The 24,680-nt window shown below is 41.9% G+C and overlaps 1 protein-coding gene and 1 long non-coding RNA gene across 3 annotated transcripts in view; one reads left to right on the top strand and one right to left on the bottom strand.

Annotated features, from left to right (window-relative positions):
• jbug (filamin-type immunoglobulin domains fbug) overlaps positions 1 to 24,680 on the top strand; it is a 171,876-nt gene that overhangs the window by 112,037 nt on the left and 35,159 nt on the right. For both annotated transcript variants that reach the window (XM_075891036.1, XM_075891039.1), the window contains 15 exons: positions 4,062 to 4,220; positions 5,196 to 5,324; positions 6,946 to 7,075; positions 8,170 to 8,258; positions 8,835 to 9,057; positions 9,583 to 10,154; positions 11,238 to 11,514; positions 13,636 to 13,857; positions 15,310 to 15,477; positions 16,965 to 17,120; positions 17,615 to 17,695; positions 18,074 to 18,214; positions 19,458 to 19,625; positions 22,418 to 22,561; positions 22,828 to 22,911. In XM_075891036.1, coding sequence (XP_075747151.1) covers positions 4,062 to 4,220; positions 5,196 to 5,324; positions 6,946 to 7,075; positions 8,170 to 8,258; positions 8,835 to 9,057; positions 9,583 to 10,154; positions 11,238 to 11,514; positions 13,636 to 13,857; positions 15,310 to 15,477; positions 16,965 to 17,120; positions 17,615 to 17,695; positions 18,074 to 18,214; positions 19,458 to 19,625; positions 22,418 to 22,561; positions 22,828 to 22,911 — 2,743 coding nt within the window. The remainder of the gene's footprint in view (positions 1 to 4,061; positions 4,221 to 5,195; positions 5,325 to 6,945; positions 7,076 to 8,169; positions 8,259 to 8,834; positions 9,058 to 9,582; positions 10,155 to 11,237; positions 11,515 to 13,635; positions 13,858 to 15,309; positions 15,478 to 16,964; positions 17,121 to 17,614; positions 17,696 to 18,073; positions 18,215 to 19,457; positions 19,626 to 22,417; positions 22,562 to 22,827; positions 22,912 to 24,680) is intronic.
• Positions 15,153 to 22,421, bottom strand: LOC119159761 (uncharacterized). The gene is made up of 3 exons (XR_012894571.1): positions 20,215 to 22,421; positions 17,533 to 17,617; positions 15,153 to 15,432 (listed from the first exon to the last, which is right to left on the bottom strand). It is a non-coding gene; the product is annotated as an uncharacterized LOC119159761 (long non-coding RNA).

The following is a 24,680-nucleotide window of genomic DNA, read 5'->3' as shown; positions in this document are numbered from 1 at the left end:
ATATACTGTTTGCTTTATGTAGATTTTGATGTTTAATTCTTTACAGTGATGTTTTTGAATTGTGCTGCACTGGATATTTTCGCTTAGCTCACCGCTGTTCTTGTTTTGTTTTGTTCAAGTGCCAGGATATAGGCCTAGTCAGGATACAGTTACATCTGTTTCCTTTTGCCTGATCTTGGTAGCATGTAACTGTAACAACCCAGAATAAACAGAGAGAGAGAGTAATCCACACTGTTTTGTGGCCATGTTCAGTCATCCAACTGACTAGACAAACTGAATTTTCTCAGATGGCTGATTCAGGATTATATTAGTCCAGATTAGCTTAATTCAGCATAATTTCTATTGTCTTATTGGGGCTATACTCAGTGATCTAAATGACTAGGCAATTTCAACTTACTGATAAGACTTGCGCAAGATTAGCTTAATTCAGATTAGCTTAATCTGGCTTAATTCGAATAGAATAAACGCAACCACGCTCCGGCATCCAACCGGCTAGACCATCTCAACTCGCTTCGAATTCGCTTGCTCGTTATTAGCTCAATGTGGATTAGCTTAACTTGACTTGACAGAGTATGGCCCTATTATGGCCATACTCTGTCATACAACTGGCTGGGCAATCTGAACTTACTCAAAATTTGATGGTTCAAGATTCAGATTGCCTTAGTCCAGTATAATCGAATTTAATTAGATCAGCTTAATGTGACCATACGCAGTCAACTAAATGGCTAGTCGTTCTCAATTCACTCAACGTTCACTTGTTCATGTTAATCTTGATTTATTTGGCCATGCCTAATTCGAAAGAACATAACCTAGTAGGGTTTAATGTACCTCGTGGCTGTGCCATCTTATCTTGGAACGAATTAGCATGATCTTACATAATCTCCACTAACAATCCTTAATCCCACTTGATAGGTATTTATCAGTATAGATTGGTATCGACTATCGTTAAATTTTCTTGTCCAAACTCAAATAGGCTGCGATATACTGGCTTAACTAGGTTTTTTCTAACACACCCTGATTTATTCCTGTGGCTTAGTTGCTATCAAAGAGTATTGAGTTGTACCGATTACTATTGATTATTTTGACCATGCTTATTTAGCATGAGCTATGATTAACTTGTCTTGACCAAGCTTATCTAAGCTTATCGGCAAGGTAGCCGAAGCATCTATTCAAAGCTTAACATCGCGAAGCTTAACATCATCTTTGTAAAAGCAGCTTCACTTGGTAATTATGCGATGCAGCTATAACGAGACAAGCAAGAATTTCTTTAACAGCATGCTCATTGCCAGTGATTAAAAAATGCACCGCCACGTGCTAGACAAGTCAACAACCAATCTCGCATATTTTGGTGCTGTTGGTCAGATGTCACTGGTCGTGTTTCACTTGTGCTTCCCATTTTTTCTTCGCTCACTGTTATGACGGAAGTGAAACACCCACGTGCCTTTCGCGTGTCAACTAGTACACAGTGGCACACAGCAGTCGGTCATAGCCATCAAGCAATGCATCTTAATACGTCAAGAATGTGTTTACAGAAATGTTTCCGCGCTAGCCTCTGTGTGCCACCCGACACTTTTGAACCAATATGGCCACCAGGCAGCGCAGAGTCTTTCAAAAAGTGTCTTCAGTGTCTTCACCCTGCATGTGAAAAAACCCGGCACACGTGCATGCTGGCGTTCGTTTCGTTGCGTCACGTCGACGTTGCCACGCGAGACGCCGGTCCCGCCATATACTTGCAGGCACGCGCCGCGCTGCATTGCTTTGACGCATGCGTGTTTCAGCGCGTCCGGCGTCCCTCCGTCACGAAAATAGGGAGACGCAGTGTTGTCTGGGTAACGCATAAGCACGAAATGCAGCATGTCGCATTTCACTCCGGTTGCCGTCAGGCCGCACCGACGGACGCTGGTCGCACTTGGTGTCAGACTGTAGAGTACTCGCGTTTTGCTAACGTAGCTTCGCTGTGCCCAGCGCGCTGCGCTTCAACACTACATTGGAGTACATTGGGCCCTTCATGATGCGCTCGCAGCCGTTTTGCTAGCTCCACATATACCGAATTCGGTGTTACGTGACTTCAATGGATGACGAAATATATGACTGGTGCAAACATGATAATCCTGACACGCATGTCATGTGAGAACACGACAACATACCACGCTCATAACGTGTTCGCGGCCGTTTCGCTAGCTCTACATATACTAAATTTGGTATTACGTGACGTGGATAGATGACGAAGATAAACGACACATCCAAGCATGATAATCATGACACAGAAGTCATGTTCAGCATTATTTACTTCCACCTCGTAACGTTGTGTTGGTTTTAAAGTCTCATATCAACATTTTTCATTCGTGCTTCGGATATCATCGATTTCCACTGTACGTGAGATCTGCCTTTTTTTTTTTTTTCATGGCCAACATTCGTTCCAATGGAACTGACCCGGCTTTCTCGTTTTATATTTAACACTAGCCTGTTTCTATGAGTTCTTGTCACATCAGAGCTTTTTTTTAGGTGTTTATCCCATTATTATAGAAAACAATACTTTGGTCATTAAAAAATTAATTTAAATGATTCTCTGTGTCAATTAGGGTTGGGACATTGAGTCAATCAGAGCGAAGCTTCTTCTCCAGACATAATAATTTTTTTATTTTCATGTTTTATACTTTCACTGCAATAGTACTAAATGATTCGGTCCTGCACATACCATGCATGTAATGATTGCTGTCATCCTGTTTAAAGGTTTCACATCTCATCATACTCTTCACAACTTCAATGTGGCATTGTAGCTCTGCTGAAACTGGCGGTGATATTGGGCAATGTGCGTGGCTTCTGTGAGAAATGCGTTCCAAGAGTGTTCCTTGCACTTGAGGCCAAGCAGCTTCAGCATCCTCTGCATCGTCAATGTGGACAGAGTCGGTAGCGTCTCGTCCTCTTCGAAACTCTGCTCCACTTTGGCAATAGTTGGAATATCACCTCTCTCAAAAAAGAAAAAAAAGATGCACACCACCCAACGAAAGACGTTCAAGTCTAAATCATCCTGCTTCTTTGCCCAATCACGACCTCTCCAATAAAAAATTTTGTTTGGCCATCGGACTCTGGCTGCACTCTCTGCCAGCACTTTCCATCGATAGAGCGTTCGCTTGCTCACATGGGTAGGTTTTTTCGTCCTCTTAGTGAGTGAGTCCACGTTTGCACTCTCTCTGCACTCGACGGGAAGCACTAGCGTTTAAGGTTATCTGCTTCGCCAGCTTGAGAAAATCGCACACACTCTTATAAATTGCTTACCGACTCGGGTGATGCCATGTTGCCAACTAGCAGCGCATGACCACCTCACAAGAAGCCTCCACTCAGCTGCGTCCATGTGGGCTTTTTTTATTATTTTCACGGCTTATTAAAACACCTTGGGTGCTTTAAAACATCAGTCCTAACCATACTGTCACTTTATGCGTCTGTAGTGTGCAAAATAGTTTTGGATTGCTAAGATAGATGAGGGACTATTTGCTGTGCTCAAACAGCCTTTATTGAACGAGAGAGCTCTACCTTTGGCTGCACTGCCAACAGCTTGTGAAATGGAGTATACTTGGTTCACGTCGAATTCTCTGCATGACGAAAATTGCGTCAGTGTGCCGTCTATATCGTTGGGGTTTCGAGGCTGCTCGGCCCAGAACGCCGCAGAGAAGACAGAGCCAGACCAAGGATTACGTTTATTCCACTAAGCCCTAGCCGCAAATGCCCGCTGCCGCGTGCCACGTGCACACCTGCAATCATCATTGTCTTCTTCTTCTTTCTACGGTCGGCGCACTCGCGGCCCCCACTTCCGTAATTTATCTTCTGCAGAAGTGAATCTTGTCGTGAAAATGCAAAAGGCTGATGTTGGATAGACGAAAATGCTGTGTTTTTATTGCTCTGGCATGTCTTTTTACTTAATATATGTGAACAAGACACGAAATAGAGCAGCTGAAAGTTGCTCTTTGTCCTCTGTCCGCCTGGGCATCTTCTCTGTTGTAATTTTTTTAATCAGTGCATAATCAAAAATTTGAAGGCTAGCATGATGCCTACACTTGCAGGCTCACTTCAAGGTGCACATAAAGGAAGGCAAAGTGGACCTAAGGCAAGTTCGAGCCGAAGTTCGAGGTCCATCACTCACTCCAGTCGAGTGCAAGCTTCAGCTGAACCAGAATGGCGGTTCAGGCACATTTGTTCCAGTTGAAATAGGAATGCATGCGGTGAGTGTCGTGCTTTTATTTTCATTGCATTTCTACAAACTCTCAACTTGGACATATGCTTTCTCCTACACAACGCTGCACTTTGCTCTAGGGATGCCCATGCAAACAACGTTTTACAATGTTGCAATGAAATTTGCAAATATTTAATGTTTTAAAGGGGCCCTGAAACACTTTTTTAAGTAACCATGGAATGAACACTCTGGAAGAGCTTATTGCCTCACGAATTAAACGGCGCAATAATATTTAAAATTCGTCTGGTGGGAGTGTAGTTACAAAGATTCATCGCATGCTACGATTGCATTCTCTATTCTCTTGTCCCAACGAAAGCGCTGGAAGCTAAGCAGGGAGGAATGGCAGGCGCAAAAAAAAACGTAGCACGCGCCTCATGACCTTAAGCACTTTTCCTTTTTTTTCTTCGAATATGCATCTTTTTTTGTGTGGTCGTACACGCACGCGGGAAAATTTCGCGGCCTCCCACAGCAATCTCTGTAAAGACCGAGAACGCCATGTTAAAACCAGCTAATGGCTGACAGATGGGCTTACTACGAGTGATATTTGGACTTATTCCGTGATTTGTCAAGAGAAGAGAAAGCAATCTTTAGCTGACTTTGATCATTTATTGTGAATTCCAGGTCATGTGCTATGCTATAACATTTGGCTCACGTGTTATCGGGTGCCTCTACTACCGATCAGCAGTGTTTTTTGACCATGCTCAAAAAGTGTTGCTGGGCCCCTTTAAAATGCAGTGACATATATTTAATATAGCATAAAGGAGTTATTATTTTCAGCTTTGTGTGTAGGCAACAGCTACATCCGACAATTAGATCCTGGTAATCATTGCGCAGCTTTTTCTCACAAATCTTGACAATTCAGGTGCATTGCTTTTTAGTGTGCTGCATGATAAACTTAGAGAGTAATGCATTTGATACGAGATGTCTCTCTTTCTTCCTCTTTTTTTCTCTGGCCAATCAACAGCTAAGTGTGTACTGTGAAGGAGAATTGGTAACTGGCTGCCCTATGCACGTCCGTGTTCATCCGGATATCTCGCGGATCCTCTTTTCCGGCATCGACCCCTGTGCTCTTGGATCTTTGGTTGAAGTGTTGGTGAGTGATACTTCCAAATATATTTTAGGTTGATCACAGACTTCGTAGCTATTTTTGTCTACTGGCAAATGTGTCTGCCCATATGTTAGTATTCTCAACGATTTTCTTGCATTGTCTTAATGAATCTTGCTTGTTATCTAAATACGGCTTTTGTCTCCCAGTTGACTTTAAGTTAAATATATCTAACAAAAAATAAAGCAGAGGAAAGCATAAAGGATGTTATTTGTTGTTTTTATTATGTAAATGTAAAAAAAATTAAAGTAAATGAAAAGATGACTTGGCACTGGCGGGTACCAAACCTGAAACCTTTGAAAAATGTTTCCGATGCTCTACCAACTGGGCTACTGTAACGGTCATCCCCTCGTCCACTTTATGAGTACATATCTGCACTTAAACGTGGGAGTGTTATTCAGCGTTGTTGGTAGCCATTACGGCGCATGTGGGAGTCTCTTTTTCTGCCTGCTTGCATCAACAAGCACGTGATCTTTTGATGATCTAGCAGCTATACTTGCCTTGGCATCCTTTCTTTCAGTTCTAATTAATGTTGTGAGTAACAAAGAAAAATTAGCCCTTACAATTCTCCTGTTTTCATTTAATTAGCATTAAAGCCATCTCAGTCACCATTCAAGGGCTTTAGCATCTTAGACTGCAGTTTTTCTGTGGATGCAATTGCTGTATTGGGGGCTGGCTGGTCCCAACGAAGCAGAAGAAGAAGAAGACGGCCGACGGAGATGTACGCGGCCGGCGGGGACACCGACCAGCCCGAACACGCGGGTTGGCGCCAAGCGCCGAAAGAAAGCACAACAACCGCACTCCACGGTTACCTAACACACACTCTTTCTTTTACAGTGGCCTTGAAATCCTCGATGCCAGAGTGGCGCCCCCTGGCATCCTCACATGTCAATCCGAAACCGGAACCGAAAACCCAGAACACAACAGCAATAGTTCTTAAATTTGTTGGTTTTGCTAATATTGATCGAGACAATATCTGTGGTCAGGTCTCGTGAGGCCAGATTTAGGAATTGAGCATTTTGTATATGGGGAGTTTACTTAGTTATCGACTGACTGATGATATCAATTGCACCAACCTTCACAAGCTTATGGAAAGAGAACGTCCTGCGATAGGCATCAGAATGTTCTCTTCTTTACTTTCCTAAATATGAAGCTATGAACATTGACAATGCAATCACTCAGATACAGAGGGACCAAACCACGGACAAGTTGCCATGTCCTATTTGCAGAAGCAGTGCAAACAATAAAGTGGAAGAAGGGAGCAGAATTGCAATGCTGCCATTCACCTTTGTTCTGTCTTCTTCGCATTGTCTTTGCAAATATGAGAAAGTCAGATACGTTAGGGCCAAGTCCTATTTCACAGAAACTTTATTCTGCAAGGACTTCAGTTTCAAAGCCCAGATTATGTCATAATTTACCCGATTTTTCATAAATGCCCAGAAAATTAGTCTTTTTATTGCAAGTACAATGTTAGACTGTTCGATGAATGTTATGCATCTTTGTACATACTTTAGTGCGTGCTAGAGAGCCCGTCCCCATGCTGCATTCAACACCTGAAAATGTAATAACGTTCTTTGTGGCTGGTTTATGCATTTTTCCCGCCAAATAGATTAGCTCCAATGGGGCTGGGACAGGCAACATTCATGTAGAGGCTGTGGCGCCAAGTGGCAAGACCATGGAATGCACTGTCAAGGAAACTGATGGTGTCTTCACATCCACGTTTATGCCAAATGAAATTGGTGAGCTTGAATGGCGTTGTGCTGGTATCACTTGCTTTCTTTCTTTTTCAGTTTGCAATACACTAATCTTGACTGAAATTTAAGAGGATTGAAATATTATTACAAAGCATTGGTGAATATTGGTGAGATATGAATACATCTCACGCAGGATTTTCAAGAATTTTTCTACATACTGTCCTGGTCTATGTCAATTTATTTCCTATGCTATCCCAGTTGAAACAGTTGGCCGAAAAATCATGGTGTGCTACACAACAGGTTTACAATGAAATAATTGTTAATAACTGAAGCAACATATGAAACATGTTTTGCAACGTGTGTGTTTTATCATAATAAGCTCTGACATTGAAGATTTGCTCCTGTTCTCACAAAAAACTAAGTCTGCCGCAGACATTAGGCATGCGAGAGCACCTACAATGGTAATACAAGCTATACCTGTAATTTGATAAATTCTCAAGTTTCTATAGTATGCTGTCTAAGAGTATCCACAACAGTGAGGCATCACTCGGAGGGCTGTAGCCATCCGTCAAGGGAGGCTAACATGTAGGTGCACATATTTAGGCAAGCTGTGCTGTGTTACTTGACTCATTCTTACTGAAGACTGCACGAAAGTATCTATGTTTAATTGACATTTATAATCAGAATAATCTAAATCTGAAATCACTTTAAATGTACTAAGCACTAAGTGTTCACCCATACTGTAGCTGTTTCAAGAAGGCAGACCCGCTTGACTTGGGCCATTGGGCTTGAGCAATTGTGCTTGGGCAATTTGACATGGGCAATTGGGCTTGTGGTAGCTTGTCTGTCTCTCTGTATTTATTCATATGAAAGGAGTGAAGACAGAACTGTACTGTTCCTTTGTTTCTTGCCATTTAATTCAACTATGTTAATGCATAACTGAAATTTCATACAATGTTCTTAGTCTGTCCTGTGCCTGTTCTATAGCTAAGCTCTTAAGATATCTAAATTTCCGAGAATTTTACACCCCACATCTTGAGCAGTCCTGTGATTTTTGCTGGTGTCATGACTTTATGAAGTGTTTTGCAGGCTGATGTTCTTATTTTTTATATTTTTAACTTTATCATATTGTCTTCTAGGTGAATGGAAAATCGATGTCACTTATTCTGGTGAGCACATCCAAGGCAGCCCCTTCACATGTTACGTTTATGACCCAACGCAAGTCACAGTAAGTATTTTGTGCACCAGGATAATTTAATTGTCATGTTCATTATGTGTATGCCAGCTACATTGAAGGCAAATTGTGTTTTCTACTGATTAAAAATGGACCACTGATAAATTGTGGGATTAGATTTACTGGAATGATCCAAGTTTGTTAAGTTTTGTGCACCTTTCTTTGTTAGTGCTTGTGTGTGATAACTTTGACAATAATATGCACTGGTGATGGTGGGCTGTTTCAGGATTTAAAGCTTGCTTTTGTAGGCATATAGTATTTTGCACAAATGAACACAGGCCTTATATTACAATTTGTGATAGTTAGCTGTAGTTTTATCAGTTATACTTCTAAAAAAAAGTGATACTGCCCTTCTACATATTTGTGCCGCTGCTTTATCCTTAGTGACGTAAAAATTTGGGCGAGCTGGTGATGCATGATAAACCACATCGCAACTACCGAGACAAGGACGAAAGAATGCTTTTTTTTGCTTGCTTGTTCTATCCTGTTTTTTTTATGACTGAATTATTGCAAGGATCATATTTCATTTATTGTTCTGTGTTAAAGACACCGTGTTTATGTTGTTCGCAGATCAACGGCCCCAGTGCTGTTCAGATGGGTAAAGAGGTGGTCTTTGAGTGCGATGCAAGTCGTGCCGGATGGGGCAAGGTCCAACTGGAAGTACAAATCGATGGCCACAATGTTCCAGTCAGCATAGATGAGAGAGGCGATGGAATTTATGTAGTCTCATTCTTACCTTCAAGAGAAGGCCACTACAAGATTTTTGCAACATTCAACAATGTTGAAGTGCATGGTGAGCGTCTTGATGCAAAGTACATTGCTTTTACTAACGATTTAGTTGCAAGTACTCTGGAACGAAAGCCAGAAATGTCTTCACTACTTGGTTAAAGTAACGAAAAATTGATGTGTGCCTGAGCTTAATACGTGACTACTAGACATATGTGTAACACTTTATGATGTTATTTTTGGGGCCCGTTGTGATGACAACTTTTTAGTATGGAAAAAAATTGGGCTGGGCAACATGGGCATAAAAAAAAAAGATGTGGTGGAGGACATGCAGTGTGCTTACATATTAAGTGCATTGTGTGTACTGTATCTCTTTGTTTGTACACATCATCCAGTGAAACTTTTCCTATGTGAAATACCAAACTGCATGCATTTTGACTAGCTAGCTTATTGTGTTGGGGAGCTGTATTGTACCTAGTGTTCTGCTTGCATGTTCGTGGATGTGATACACAGTTTTCTGGCAGTACTATATTAAGCCAAAGAAAATTCTGTAAACTGTGCGAATTAACTTTTTAATCCTATCCTCTCACAGGCTCCCCATTCACAATAGTCTCCACAGCTGATGAACCTGAATCTCCAAGCTCACTCAGCGACGCCTTCTTTACTCGAACACTAACACCGAGTGGAGATCGTGTGTCCAGCTCCGCGTCATCTTTCTTCCCTTCCTCCTTGGCATCATCCCGAGTCACATCCCCAACAAAGACGGATCCCGATGGTCGTGTGTCACGCAACGCTCTGGAGTTCCTTCAGTCCCGCATTGAGACGACGACGACGACCACACGACAAGAGACGAGCGTCACCCATGCAACAAGAACAAATGTGGAAAATACTGCAAGCAGAACCGCTTCAACACCACCTCGAGGTGCCACACCCGAGCGGCCTTCCTCACGACACATGAGCAAGGCACCACCACCTCCTACACCGAGAAAGCCTGCGCCAGCTGTCCCATCACCATCTGTTCGAAACCAGAGCCGAGCACTGTCCGAGGAACGGAACGGAAACAGGGAAGAGCATTTTTCGAACTCGAGGAATTCCTCTACGTTGGAGCGGCGCAAAAGTCCAGAGATGAGGCAGATGACTCCACCAGTGGTGGCCCAGCGACAGGTATGGAAAAAGCATCCTGTTGTTGCCTGGTGGTTTTTGTGACTGTGACTTGAGTATTCTTGCTTTCTAGTACAAGAAATAATTAGTTGCTTTAAGTGTAAATATTTGGCTTTGTAAAAATAGGATATGTTAGGAACATTTGAGGTTAAAGGAGTAAATTTTAGATTGCTTTTTAACTGTAGCAGCCCTATTACAGTTAACATGGATGCAAATATGTCTGGCTCACAGCAGCATGTTCTAATTAGATAACTTAGGTCGGGAGCATGAGTTTACTAATCATAACTGCAAAAAGAAGGAAATGAAATGTAATATACAATTTGCTAGCAATGATTAACCATTTAGAATGTTTTTGAAACATACATGTGTCCTTTGATATTGCTAATGGCATGCAATTGCTTTTGGAATATTAATTTGTTTTAGGATACTGTTAATGGCTTTCATTACTAACATTGCCCAGCTTCATACCTGTGGCATTGTTTAAGACTGCGTGAATGCACAAGTTCTTGCATGTAGGCATTTGCCAATGGTAGGCTTTTTTTGCAGTAATTCCAAAATTGTACCAGCTAATTTAGTGGTGCAGTCAGCTTCCGTTCAACTTCAGTTGCACTGGAAAAATAGCTCCGAATGTTTGAACATTCAAATTAGCCAGAGCATAGAATGTAGGGGCCCTTTGGGACTTTTGAGCACATAACATAAATTTGAAAACACATTAAGCTCACTGATGACAAATTACCAAAGTCAGCTGCATATGTAATAAAAGAGTTTAAAGGAGCATTAATTGCTGCCCATCATGGTGGATCAGTGGCTAAGGTGCTCGACTGCTGGCTTGAACGTCCTGGCTGCGGCAGTCGCATTTCGTCAATGGTAGAGGCCTGTGTACTGCACAATGTAAGGGCATGTTAAAGAACACCAGATGGTCGAAATTGCTGGAGTGCTTCACTACAGTGTCTCCTATAATAATATCCTAGTTTTGGGACATAAAACTCCAGGTATCATCATAATTAACCTTAAATGCTTTATTGCTCACTGGCTGCATTCTTTTTCTTCACCATGTCTGTTGTCTTATCACAATCACGCATGCAGATAACAAAAGAAGAGCACCGCTTGGACAGCCGCCAAGAGACGCATCACCATATTGAGCACCAAAGGATTCGGACAAGCGAGACTAGCAGTGAAGCTAAAACAGTGCAAGGAACAAGGCAAGCAGGTCCTCCCCCTGTTGCTCCCAGAGGAGGAGGTGACATTGCTCAAGTGAAGATATCGGGCGAGGCACTCAAGCTTGTTTCTGTCAAGCAGCCTGCAACATTCCGCATCAGCGCTCCTGACTTTGACCGAGACGACTTCCAGGTTACAATCACTGGTAGGTGAATAAATAGCTCACCTGAAAAATCTTATCACCATGCCACCCCTTTTTCTTTATTCGACTTTTCCTTCACATTACCTTGATGATGAGCCGCTGTGTCGAAAGCAGCTGCACAGGCTGATCTCCCAGCTTCACAATATTGTCAGACCTCCAAAAATTTTTTAACCGTCGCTCTAGCATAAAAATGTATAAGTAGGTTAAAATTCATTGGAAGCGTTAGCTGCTTGTTTGGAAGAGATGGGCACATAATGGTTCAGTCTCTTGGGTAAGTCAAATCTTCAGTCTAGGCACCTGTGAGCTGTCTCTTTGGATTAATGCATCATGGATATTGGCGAATTAACAAATTACATACAAAGCTGCCCATACTCTCAGCAGTAATTGTGATACCGTATTTACTCGATTCTACCGCGCCCTCGATTGTAACGCGCACCCGATTTCCACCGCGAAAAAAAAAAACGTAAGAGATCGATTGCAACGCGCACCGATTTTTCTTGCTGGCCCGCACGATCACACCACTCGAAAAAACTACTCTTTTCGGGAGCGTCTTCCATTTAAATATGAGGTACGAGCGAAGCTTGTGCCCATCTGACGTGTAACAGAGCTTTGCCGTCACTGTAGTTTTACCGTGGACCGATGTCAGCACGCGAACTTGCTTTGCCCCCTTCTTCTCGACGGTTGTGGTGCCAGGCATGTCGAAGTAAAGAGGCGTCTGATCGGCATTCCCGATTTGCCCAAGCAGGTAGCCGTTGTTGCGTCGCAAGTTTAGGACGAACCTCTGAAAACTGTGAAGCTTTTCATCGTACTCTTCCGCAAAACTTTTCGCATGTGCATGTTCCCCTTCGGAGGGAAAAGCCTTTCCTCTTCATAAAGTTAGTTAGCCAGCACCTGCTCGCTTTAAACTGGCTCCGCATTAGACCTTTTTCTAAGACTAATTGCATAGCCCGCACTTGGAGCAGTTCTGTCGTCACGGGCCGCTGTGCCGCTCGCTGCTCAAGCACATACTCGCCGAGCAGCTCTTTAATTTGCGGAAACCGACCCTGCTGTGGTCCACTGAAGCCTTTGTGTGAAGCTTTGCTGTCGACAATCTTCTGCTTTTGTTTCCGCCGATCCCGCACGCACGTTTCGGGAACTCTGAACGACCGCGATGCGGCCTGATTTCCGTCCGTTTCTGCACACGCGATGACTTTTCTTTTAAAAGCGGCATCGTGGTGCACTCGAGTTTTTGGAGTCGGCCCTTCCACGCCGTCGATGCTAATGCACTACTAGATGACGAACTCCTCAGCACATGTACGAAGTGCCGCACATGGGAAACACATAGGCAGAAATGGCTGACGCGCCATGCTGACGCACGTAGGGGGCGGCCATTTTGGATTTGCCAATGGCAATAGATTGACCGTAATTTTTTGTTCGTACTCGATTCGAACGCGCATGCGATTTATGAACTCGCTTAACCGGAAAAAAAGGTGCGCGTTAGATTCGAGTAATTATGGTACTTGCAAAAGGGACTTGGTGACTCATCAGTGGCTGTAATGACTACTTATTTTTCCATCTTTTGCAATTTATGGGAATGCATAAACGTACAATGTACATTCAAACTTCGTCTATAAGTGCCTGCTTGATCACCATTTGCACTGTCTCTTGCTAATCTTAGTAATACAGCAACTATCTCTTAAAGCAGCACATGGCAAATGATCAGAGACCTGACAGCTTTTATAAGAACTGTTAACATGATCGTCTCTTAGGTATTTCCTACAGATAAAAAAATGATGAAGCTACAAACGTTGTAAGCAAATTTGTGTATCTTTAATTTATATAACACCGTACATATTTTTCAGAATGGATGCTAATGTCTTCTTACAGCTCTGTGATGGCAGAAACTATTGAACGGATTACGCTATTCAATGTTTATATGCTTTTGTGTGTGTGTATTGTAGACAGCTTTAGCAATTACGTTCATAGAAGTTGATGATGTTATGCTTGTTCACAGAAAAATTGCTTGATATATTTGAATGTTCAATGATTTCACTATTAGGAACATCTGTTGTCTCGTATAAAGTCATATCTTAATCTCGTTCCCGTGACTGACTGAGTGCTTGCATTCTTGTTTCATCAAATTAGCCCCCACTGGCCGAGAGTTTCCTGTGCACATGGATGTGCCACATCCTGGAGAGATGGACGTTGAGTTCATCACATCTGAAGTTGGTGAACACGTCATTGAAGTGAAGCTGCAGGGACGACCACTGCCAGGGAGCCCCTTCCGCAGCCATGCGTTTGATGCCACCAAAATAAAAGTAGGGGACGTTCCCAATGGAGTGGTTGGACATCCCGTTGAGTTTGAGAGTAAGTGCACTTGCAGTGCTTTCTGCGACAGTGATATTGCTAGAGATTTTGAATTCTTGTTTGACATCGTTTGTTTCATATTTGCACATCATTTTATAATTTAATAGCCAATGCCTCTGCATTACTTTATTTGTAACATTTTGCCAGCTTTCTGGCTTCTTTTTGTATAACTATATTTCTTAGCCTGGCTGTGTGTTTAGTGAGTTTACTTGAAACATATACAGTGAGCTTGTTTAGAATTTTAATCTGTTTAATAATACATTGCTTTTATTATCATATTGTAATTTTATTCAGTGAAGCATTAGCGCAATGCTGCTATGCTATCCAAGAGGACTGGCAGTACTGAAAATATGTGCTTTAAAGCGTAAGAGTGTTTTTATTGCATGCATCAGTGATGACTGAGAAATGATCGTTAGCAGTGAATTCTTTATTTACCTTGTGTTGAATTAATGCCTTAATTGTCAGTTTCAGAGAACTGTACTATAGCTTTTAGTGGCTTTTCAGGTGTATGGAGACACTGAATGTGCCCTGAAGCACTTATTTTCACAATGTGATGGATGGAAATTTGTTCCTCTTTTTATGTAGCCAACCACACTTCTGCTACCTACAGTTCATGTCTACTTTATGCACACGTTCAAATGCATCCAGATTTTTTATCTTCTAACTGTGATCTCTTGTTGCCCACTTACAATGTTACAAAGCTCATTTTCAATACCTTCAATTTACATTCATTAATCTCTGTATTGTACAATTTAAATGTGTATTATACACACCCATTTAACTGTGTGTACCGTATTCACACGATTGTAAGTTGACTCAAATGTAGGTCGGCGTCTGAAAATGGCACGGCTTAAAAAAAAAGAAAAGAGCACGAGCACATTATATATAAAAAAAAAAGTTTTTTAACACATCGTAAAGCCACTGATGTGCGAAGGTGGCTTTACGGCAGTGCTTAAAAGCTGTGCAGGAAAGCTAGTTTTGCAAATATACGTACAGAATATTTTTAGAAAGACTTCACAACCGAAACTCGTTTTCAATTCTAGGTTGACCCCCCAACATTGCATTGTCAAATTTGAAAAAAATGGGTCAACCTATATTTTGTTTAAATACTGTACTATGAATTTTACATTACGAAAAAAATGTATTCTATTTTGTTTGATATATGAAGTTAGGTGCTTTTATGTAGGGCTTGCCAACTTGTTCTATGGTAATTATATGTTCTCCTCGTTGCTATGTCTCCAAAGTACGGTCTTTACTGTATAGCAGCATGTTGAATAAGGCACACGTTATATTGGTCCTACTGTACTCAGGTTCAATTTGATGTGACGGCTTTGTACTTATGTGTACCTTTGTTCCTAACTGTGTACACAGTTTAATTATTCTTTATTTGCTGTACTTATGGTATATTACAAAGGTGTTCCTTTACATCAATGCAATCACTCCCCTTGACAGTTGACGGTGCTGAAGCTGGTTCGGGCAACCTCGAGATCATGGTAAATGGCGACCACGTCACAAGCCACGTCAAACCCCTCGGTGGCCACCGCTTCCTTGCCTCATTCGTTCCTCGTACAGCCACTGTGCACACAGTTGAGATGAAGTTCAATGGCGAGAAAGTTCCAGGTGAACTAATCTTTCTTTTTGGTCTATTTTCAGATATTTTCGAAAGTATAGAACAGCTTTTAATTTTACAACCAACTTTTCCTAATTATTCTATTGTGTTGCACTATGTATGAGTAATGTACATACCCTAGGTCTTGTAGCAAAAAAAAACACTAGTTAAAGAGCATTACTTAGTACCTTTTAAGGGGGGAAGTGGTAATGGGAATAATAAATTTGATCAAAATAAGCAGTAAAAGTTGGGGAAAAGGCATATTACTAGTGTGCTGTCATCAAAACCTATGAGAAAATTTCGTTTTAGGAAATGCAAATTCGTAGACTTTCCAAGGCATAGCGCCACCATATTGGCATCATTGTAAGGAGGACAGATGAGAGCTCAGGAGGGCCACAAATCTGCATTTGTCAAATGAGAAATTAGGCCAGCTTCCTTCCCAGTTCAGTTTTTTCAGATTTGAGCTCCATCTTGTTTTAGGTTCATTTTCTCATCTTTCATTCTTTGAGCAATTGCTGTCAGTCATCGCGGTGCTATTTCAGAACAAATAAAGATAACCATGTTTTCCGCCCTTAAATTCCCGTACATTGGCGAGTGCCATAAAGCTGTTCATATTTGTCTGCACACCATTAAGATTCTTATAATTAGTTTCTTGTAAAGGTTGTTAGTGAGACGATATGTACAGGACAGTTCAAATTTTTTTCTGTGCTTATTTAAATATTAAAAAATAAAACAATAGTTTTACACCATGGAGTGAGCCCTTTTAAGTATCCTTGCACAAAACCATACCTGCCAACTCTCCCGAATTGTCTGGGAAACTATCGAATTTTGACCTGATCTCCCAATTGTATGAATGCAATCTCTAATTTCCCGAAAAGTGACCGCTGCAGCAGAGCCATTTTTTTTTTAATCACACGCGTACGTCAGCCTTTTCTGCTGCGATAGTTGCAATGCTGCAGAGCACTTGCCACTGCACTTCTAGTTCATTGTAACCATACTGTAGAGCACGGCTAAGTATATTCTAGGCACCGTAGTACCGTGCATCTGGGTGAAGGCCAGCGGTCGCAAAACCCGGTCCCCACCATAGTGAAAGAAGGCGACCTCAACTTTTGCATCTGTTTGCCTTGCGTGGTACGCTAGGCCTACACCGCTTCCCTAGGCGTCAGCTGTGTTTGTTACATGGTTTTAGGAGTTGCGTGTTTCCCTGAGCTTAGTTGGAAGATCGATGGCAGTTTCAAAAGTAAAAAAGTAATTGCAAGTGTTTGTGGACTCTCACGTAACTGAGTTTCCATGCTTTGTCAAAACTAATTTCAGTTATGACATCACCATAACAAATGACGTCCACAACATAAAACAAAGATAGTTTTCATTGCCACAGAATTTGCCTCTACATGGTGCCTAAAGTAATTCATTTCATTAGAAGTTATAGCTTTCTTCAGACCAGGTTTGATGCATTCTAATATTTTTCACGAATTATTATTGCATTGCTGTTGTGCAGGTTCCCCGTGGAAGTGCGAGGTTCGAGACGTGCCTAAACGGGGCCCTGTGTCGGCAAGAGGCCAGGCCTTGCAGACATTCAGCTGTGGCAAGACTGCCAGCTTTGAAGTGCATGCCCCAGGCTGCAGCAAGGATGACATAAAAGTCAACATCAAAGGTGTGCATTTATAGCAGTAACTATTCTGGTCTTCGTCTTCACACTTATTGTTACGCACAGTTATGACCAAAAAAGTTCAGCGTAGCTTTATGTCATAAAGGCAAGTCTGTATTCTATTTAAAAAAATAACAAAGGCCCTATAACATTCAGCATACTCCAAGGATCTACACAATGCACCAATTGCAACTACTACCATACTTGTAAATTTCTCAATGCCACCACCAGTTTGCCCGATTTCCGGGAACCCCTTTGTTTTTGTTTTTCTGTTGTGTGATGATAGTAGCTTGACATACCATCAGTTATCCATTCTCTGTATGCACCTTCTTTTTTGCCCCTTTCTTCAGTCAATTACTGCTACAGTGACTCAGACATGTGTGCTTTGAATGTAAAAACTATGTGCATATGTCCTCACCTGCATTGTCAAATGAAGTGAAGAGGTTTTCGTCTTTCATGAAGTGATGTCAGCAGCCACGTATCTATTCTTCTGTCATTAGGACCTGGGAAGGCAAGAATACAGCCTGTCATCGTAGAACGTCCAGACTGCCATGTCGTGGAGTTCACAGCCTTGGAAGCTGGTGAGCCAAGAGTGAATAAATGGATGAATGAATGAATGAATGAATGAATGAATGAATGATAACTTTATTATTATTCTTACTGATTGCTAGCAGCTATGTTTCAATAATGTCACATAGGCTTCTATTTTTGTCAGTAATACGTTACAGTAACCGCTTTGCAATGTCGTGAAGCTTCAGGCCTGCTTTGTAGAAGCTTTAATTAACACTATTAGCATCAGAAAAGTAATATATTAATAATTCTCCGGTATTATTGTCTTTCCTTTAATTGCTAATGCTGTTGCATGAAATGATGCGAGTTTTACTAAGAATAGTAGTGCACTAGCTGTGAATGCTTTGCCCTTTTGACAAAACACTGCAACTTTCTGTCTTGATTTGCAGGTACCTACCAGGTTGAAGTTATGGCTGGGAGTCAAAAAGTTCCGGGCAGTCCATTTGTGTCCAAGGCCTATGATGCTACTTGCATCACCCTTAGCGATGTCCCACAGTCCTGTGTCGTTGGCCAAACATCCCAGTTCCAAGGCAAGTGACTCCACTCGCGAGATGTGTCATTGTCAAGTTAAGTTGTCATTTTCACATTAATTAGCAAATACTCTTTTTTCATCCACTTTGATTCCTCCTACTTCAAAAGACTTGTATGGCACAAAATGTAAATGTGAACTGGTATTACGAGATAGAAAAAGAAGTTTCTTTGTTGCCAATTGTCTGTCTTGAAGCTTTTGATTATATGCCCTTTATTTCAGCGTTTATGCGAGTGGCATTATGTTTCGAAAGATTTTTTTTTTGTTCATAACACTCTTGTTGAAGTATTCTGTTGCTGCACTAAATTCCAATGAAGTGCACACAATTTTTAGATTTTCTTCGCAGTTATGTTTTATTTCACATTTATGCACATTTGGCTGCATGACACACACAAACTGGAACTACACTGTCAAGAGACTGACAAAAGTTCAAGTACCCAAATGCACCACTTTATTGATTTATTGCTGCTTTTTCTTTTTTAAAAAGACTCTAGGCACAAAATATGTGATGGTGTGAGCGTAGGAGCTTTGTGCTTCTTTTATTTGCTTTGAGCGGACACAGAATGCCTGCAGTGCAAAATGATTTCTGTTCAGTTCATTTTCTGTTCAGTTCATAAGGATATGTAAGCAGGCAGGGTATTCAACAAAGATAATCAGTATGGGATCGGACAAAAATTAACAAGACAGAATCAAAAGCAAAAAGAACAAATAATGATTAAGCTATTGCATTGTCAAAAGGCTTAGCAATATGCAAAATAAAAGGTCACAGAATGTAACAGTGAAACGCAAGTTGGGAATACAAACAGTATTAGGATAATATAAAAAAATCTTGTTTCGGAAGAGGCTGTGTAGTTTTTAGGTAAACATAACTGGCAGCAGCAGGCACTATCTGTAGTAGTAAATTCAGGTTATGTAGTGCTGGTTAGGAGCATTTACCGTTGGTAGTTTAAAAGTAAGCTACTAACTGCATATGTTGCACAACAAATGTCTTGGAGGGTCCTTTAGTTTGGCTTGTATGACCTATGTGTAGAAGTGATCTTTAAATGGTGAAGCAAGAGCATGTGATGCCTCCACACAACAGTGCTCTTTTGTAACAGTGAAGCAATTAATAAACCTTTATGTTGAAAGAACGACAGTAACACCTAGAAGTTGTTGCCAAGGTTTGTAACCTTTCTTTAAACCGGTCAAGATTTTTTTGAGAAGCCATCACGCCATTGGAAAAAGCTGATTGCAACACTGTGCAGTGGATGCATCGAGAGCTGGCGAGGGGCAGCTGGAAATATCCGTCAACAATGGCGAGGTCCCCAACCAAGTGCAGGTGCTCAACAGTGGACGGTGTCTGGTCAGCTTCAAACCTCTGCGACCTGTGCCCCACGTGGTCAGCATCATGTTCAATGGAGAGAATGTGCCAGGTATGTCGCTTACTTTTCAAAACTGATCAGTGGCCTCTTGTTTGAGACTGTATGGGATTTATTCAGCTGCAGGCAACATTAAGTGTCAGTTATTACTCTGCTATCTTTAACGTTCCACTATGACTTAGTGTTGTCTCAGTATTGCAGGCAGGAAGTACATACCGTATTTACTCGCATAATCCTCGCACTTTTTTTGCCAGAAGACCGTTGCAAAGTTGGGGGATGCGAGAATTACGCGGGGAAAAGTTTCCACAAAAACGCAGAGAGCGAAAAAGAAAACGAAGTGGCCGCAAATCGGGATTCTCACACCAGCAACTTACAGCAAGCTTTAAGAAGTACCAATTAGAACTTATCTCAATAATAAAACCAGAGGTTCAACTCAAGGCAAGATTTATTTGAGACACAAAAAGTGGAAGCAAATAGTCGGGAATTAGAATATCATACGCGAAGCTTGTGGGCGTTGCGGGCGTAGCGGTAGCGGTCGGCGCTCAATAGGAGCCCTCAAAAGGTAAGCGTAGGACGTCAGTATTGGGCTGATGGCTAGTTAACAGAATTGTCCGCAGTTTCCTTCTGAAGAAATAAAGTTTACCATCAATCCCAGTTTTAGGCACACAGCATGTCCAACGCATCTTGGTGGCTTTCAGCTGCCGTCGCCAGTAGCGAACCCAAAACTCGTAGGCTCCGAAGGGCCTATCAGCGGCCCTGTTTTCGTTGTTTAGCACATGATCTATCACTTGCAACTTGAAGCAGCCGTGTGGCTTCAGTATCGCCTCATAACGTGCCAAGATTACCGACACAACATACAAAACACGCCGCAAAGCGCACCGGCCACTTCAGCTTGGCTTGGATTGGATTGAATCTCCGTGCAATAGTATGCTTGATGCTTAAGAGATGGCGCCAGATGGCGTGCGCTACCATCATCAATGGCTGGAACGAGCAGACGAAATTATTGCGGCAGTTTTCGGGGGTGCGATAATTACTCGAGGAAAAAAAAATCTTATTTTTTGGGGGGCAATGTGGGGGGTGCGAGAATCATGCGAGTGCGAGGATTACGCGAGTAAATACGGTAGCTGTCACTTTGTGAGGTAATCAAAATGTATTATATCAATGTAGGTAGTTGCAGTTTTTTTCTTTCATCTTCATGTCACAAAGCACTTGTGTTTACATAGTGAGGTAGAGAAAATGCAAGAAAAATGCTTCGCTATGCAGCATATTCAGGCTATTGACAGTGTGTGTGTGTGTGTGTGTGTGTGTGTGTGTGTGTGTGTGTGTGTGTGTGTGTGTGTGTGTGTGTGCGCGCGCACGTGCGTGTGTGTGTGTGTGTGCGCGTGCGTGCGTGCATGCAGAGAGAGAGAGAGAGAGACAGGAGAGAGGGGCTTATTGAAAGTTAAAAGTGTTAAGAAAATAATAAACAAATGTCTCTTACATAAAAGAAAGTTATTTTTTTTATATTCATGCGTACATTATGCACAAGAGCCGTGAAAATGCCACAATTGTCATCCTGTGTCCCCATTATAAATGCGACCATGGTTTCAGACTCCTCTACCGGTCACTGCCCCATGATCCAAATTTTAAAGCCTGAAAGGAAAAGGAACAGACATAAACAGTTCCCTGTGAAATAGCTGCGAGACAGGATAGCCAATAGTCCATTGGCGGTGGGTGAGACCCTAAGCCAAGTGCCAAAAAACTATTCTGGCCCCGTGCTAAGCGGGGCCATGCCCCCATGATGCAGCCTGGAGGAGGCCCGAGCCTCCCAGCCCCTTCGCACTCTTCGCCTGTGTTTGCAATCATGCAAGGGGCACCGCTGCTCATGCGCTGATGTTGTCCTGCGCTGATGTTGATGTTTGGTTAGGCGCACGATGACCAGCAGTGATTCTCCCTCATGGCTGGGCTCACAAGCTGGTGGTCATCTCTTGCGGGAGGTCCATGAGGATGATTCCGTGGCTTGGTCTCATGAACTCCCCTGGTGAATAGAACATTGGTGGCGCAGCATTCACGGTACATTGCGTGTTTGTTATTAGTATGTGTTATATTGGCATTTTATTCAGTTGTCTGGAATATTATTAGTTATGTCTTTGATTTCGCTGATGAGCTCTCCGTTATATAAAAGCTGTTAATAAATGTCCACATGTTCTTGTGCATTGTGGTGCATACTACTCTCCTTGTGTTTCCGAAGGCAGCTTAAGACCCTACAACAGTGGATATAATGATATCTTTCAGAAGCATATTCTACATAGCAAAAGATAACTTGCCAAGAGGTGCAACCTATACAAAATTATGAAGCATGAAACCATTGTTCATCTGGTTTAGAAAAATGCACATGCACACTTGTGCTGAGGCAATTAGAAAACTCCAACCAAAAGTTGTATTCACAAACTCGACATTTTGAAGCCAGGCCGGCTTCTTACTCAGGGGTGAGAACGCCAGGGATGTGCGGCGCTTATATACGCTTGCTTGCCTTGTGTGAGAGGTTCGCCGCGACCCGTCTCAAACTCTGGCAGTAGAGGGAGGGTACTGTCCCAGTAGAGTAGCTGATGTGCCCCGCTGTCTGCTGAATGCACCAGGATTCGAGGAGGAGTCACCAGCGTGTGTTCTTTTCTTTTTCCAGAATCAATGCGTCGTCCGGGTGGATGTGGTGGTGTGTGTATTTTCTCTGCACTGTTTCATAAGTGCTTCCCCATGTCATATTACAGTTTGTGTTGATAAACAGGGACATTCGTCGAGACACCAGAGTGAACAGAGGTAGTCTTGGGTGGCATTTGTTTCAGTGCTGCATCACTTGCTTCATGCAGGTTGCCCAGTGGTGCTTCAAGTGTCCGACGTGAACCAGTGCTCAGTGGACCTGAGTTCTCTGGAGCTGGTGCCTGTTAACAACACTAGCAGATTTCATGTGTCGGGGGTGTCTGATGAAGACCAGCTGCGGGTGACCATTGTCTGTAAGTTCTGGCACATTTTGATTCATGAATTGTAGTTATGGTGGCTATGTCTGATTAACATAGTTTTATTAGGAGCAATCACATCCGTATCTTTATTAAGTGAATTCATTTCAGTTTGGCACATGTTCACGTGTTAGGCATCTACTCACATTGTTGCAACTATTCTGGTAGAGACAGATCTGTCTTGAAAAACTTCAATTCATGAATGGTGGAATGAAAATGGATAACTGCAAACTAATTTCTGACTTTGTACTATTCTTCTGTAGCTCCGCATGACAAAAAGATTCCTGCCAAAGTAAGCCGCAGTTCAAGAGGAGGGTTGAATGTCGAGTTCATCCCCGATGAAGTCGGTAAGTGTCATTGCATTGGATATGACTGCCTTTTGCACATGCTTTGCTCTGTGAGAGCGATGTCTACGTGAATTGATGACCTAACTGCTCTGTCAGTCTTTGCTCATTTTTTTAATGTGTCTAAATTGCAACAATATGCTCATCATTTCAGCCAGGTACACCTGGTTTCAAGTTTTGCAGCTTTGTTCTGAGGCTTTATTTTATCAGAGATTATCAAAAACAGGAAGAGCTTAACTAAACCATCAGGTAAAATTGGGTATTTTAATGCATGCCCCATGTGAAACTTGCCTAAACATATGATAAGGTATAATTACTATCAAACAAGTAAAAAGCCTGATACCTAACTTCCACATTTTTAAAATCTCTTACTGGTTTTATGTGAAGTTACATAACTGGAAGAAAAAAATTTTTGACATACCAAAATGTGTACTCACTTCTAGAAAAAAAGTGAGAGAGAGTGTATAATAAGATGCAGTGACTGTCTTAAGATGTCTTAAGTGACTGTCTTATGAAAACTGTGTTGCAGTAATTAGATTTAGAGCTCACATCTTTATCATTGTTAGGTATGTGAGCATTCTCAAGCAATAAAATTTAGCCCAGAAGCTCACAAATAATTTAAGTGGAACAGAAATGCTTATCTAAGAGAAAGTGGCAGTGCATGCTTATGGTACCACAGTTATTGTTATGGACACACTGGCACAAGACTATTACAGTTAAACCCCTTTATGAGAAACATGCGCCGGCGAGCAATTCTTGTCTTTTATTGGGGTTGTCTCTTATAAGCAGGCTACCACCTGTGCATTTTCTTATCAATTCCTGTTTAAATGTAGGCACACTGGTGTCTCTTACATCCATTCGTCTATTACATCAGTGTATCTAATAAAGGGGTTCAACTGTAATTACATTATTCATTAACCATCCCAAGATACGATGTTACCACTGTCTATCAAGATAGTGATAGTGCTCGTTCTTGGGGTAGTGTTGCAATAGGTGGCTTTGCATGTGCCGTTCACCATGTATATGAATTTTCAGGCTCTGAGTGCAAATGTAGACAACAAAAATGAGTTGTCTGCAAGCAAGTATGGATGTGTGCTCGGCATGGAAATTGATCTGAATGAAAGCCTGTTTCTGAAGAGGTGGAAAAAGAACGATAATTGGAAGTTGTGTTGGTACCATTCACTATTATGAGCAACAGACATCCACGTAGCAAAACACAAACAAAATGCTAGAAGCAACATTTCGGGAAAAAAAAATCTTGCTACTGGGCAATTTGAATGAGGAGCACTCATCTAGTTCTAAAGAGCACATCGTTCAGTGAACTGGTGTGAATTGTTTGTTCACATTGTACAGTTGTTCAGTACAGCTTGGACAGACATTTAAAGGGACACTAAAGTCAGCTATTAAGTCGACGTTGATTGTTGAAATAGCGGTCCAGAAACCTCGTAGTGTTACTTTTGTGCTAAAGAAGGGCCTATTTCGAAAATAAAATCACATTTTAGTGGTCCGCATCGAGTTAGCACAGTTCAAATTACCCACCTCAAGGAGCAGACCGACCGGACCGGCTCACGTCACTCGTGCCATGCGCAATGTTGCCCGGCTTTACTGCGCTAGTAGCAGCAGACTAAAAGCAGCCATTGGCTTCAAGATTGCAGACCGTTTTTTTTTTTTTTTTTTCCAATGCGCCCCTCTAGATGGCACCACCTGTCCCGTGTAACCATGCGAAAATTAAATTTTTGAACCACTCGCGCCATTCCCCATAGTAACGTCTG

The sequence above is a fragment of the Rhipicephalus microplus genome, chromosome 1 (assembly GCF_043290135.1).
Source record: "Rhipicephalus microplus isolate Deutch F79 chromosome 1, USDA_Rmic, whole genome shotgun sequence".
NCBI classification, from domain to species: Eukaryota; Metazoa; Arthropoda; class Arachnida; order Ixodida; family Ixodidae; genus Rhipicephalus; species Rhipicephalus microplus.
Note: the sequence above shows the minus strand (reverse complement) of the source record. Positions and strands in the feature narration are given on the sequence as shown.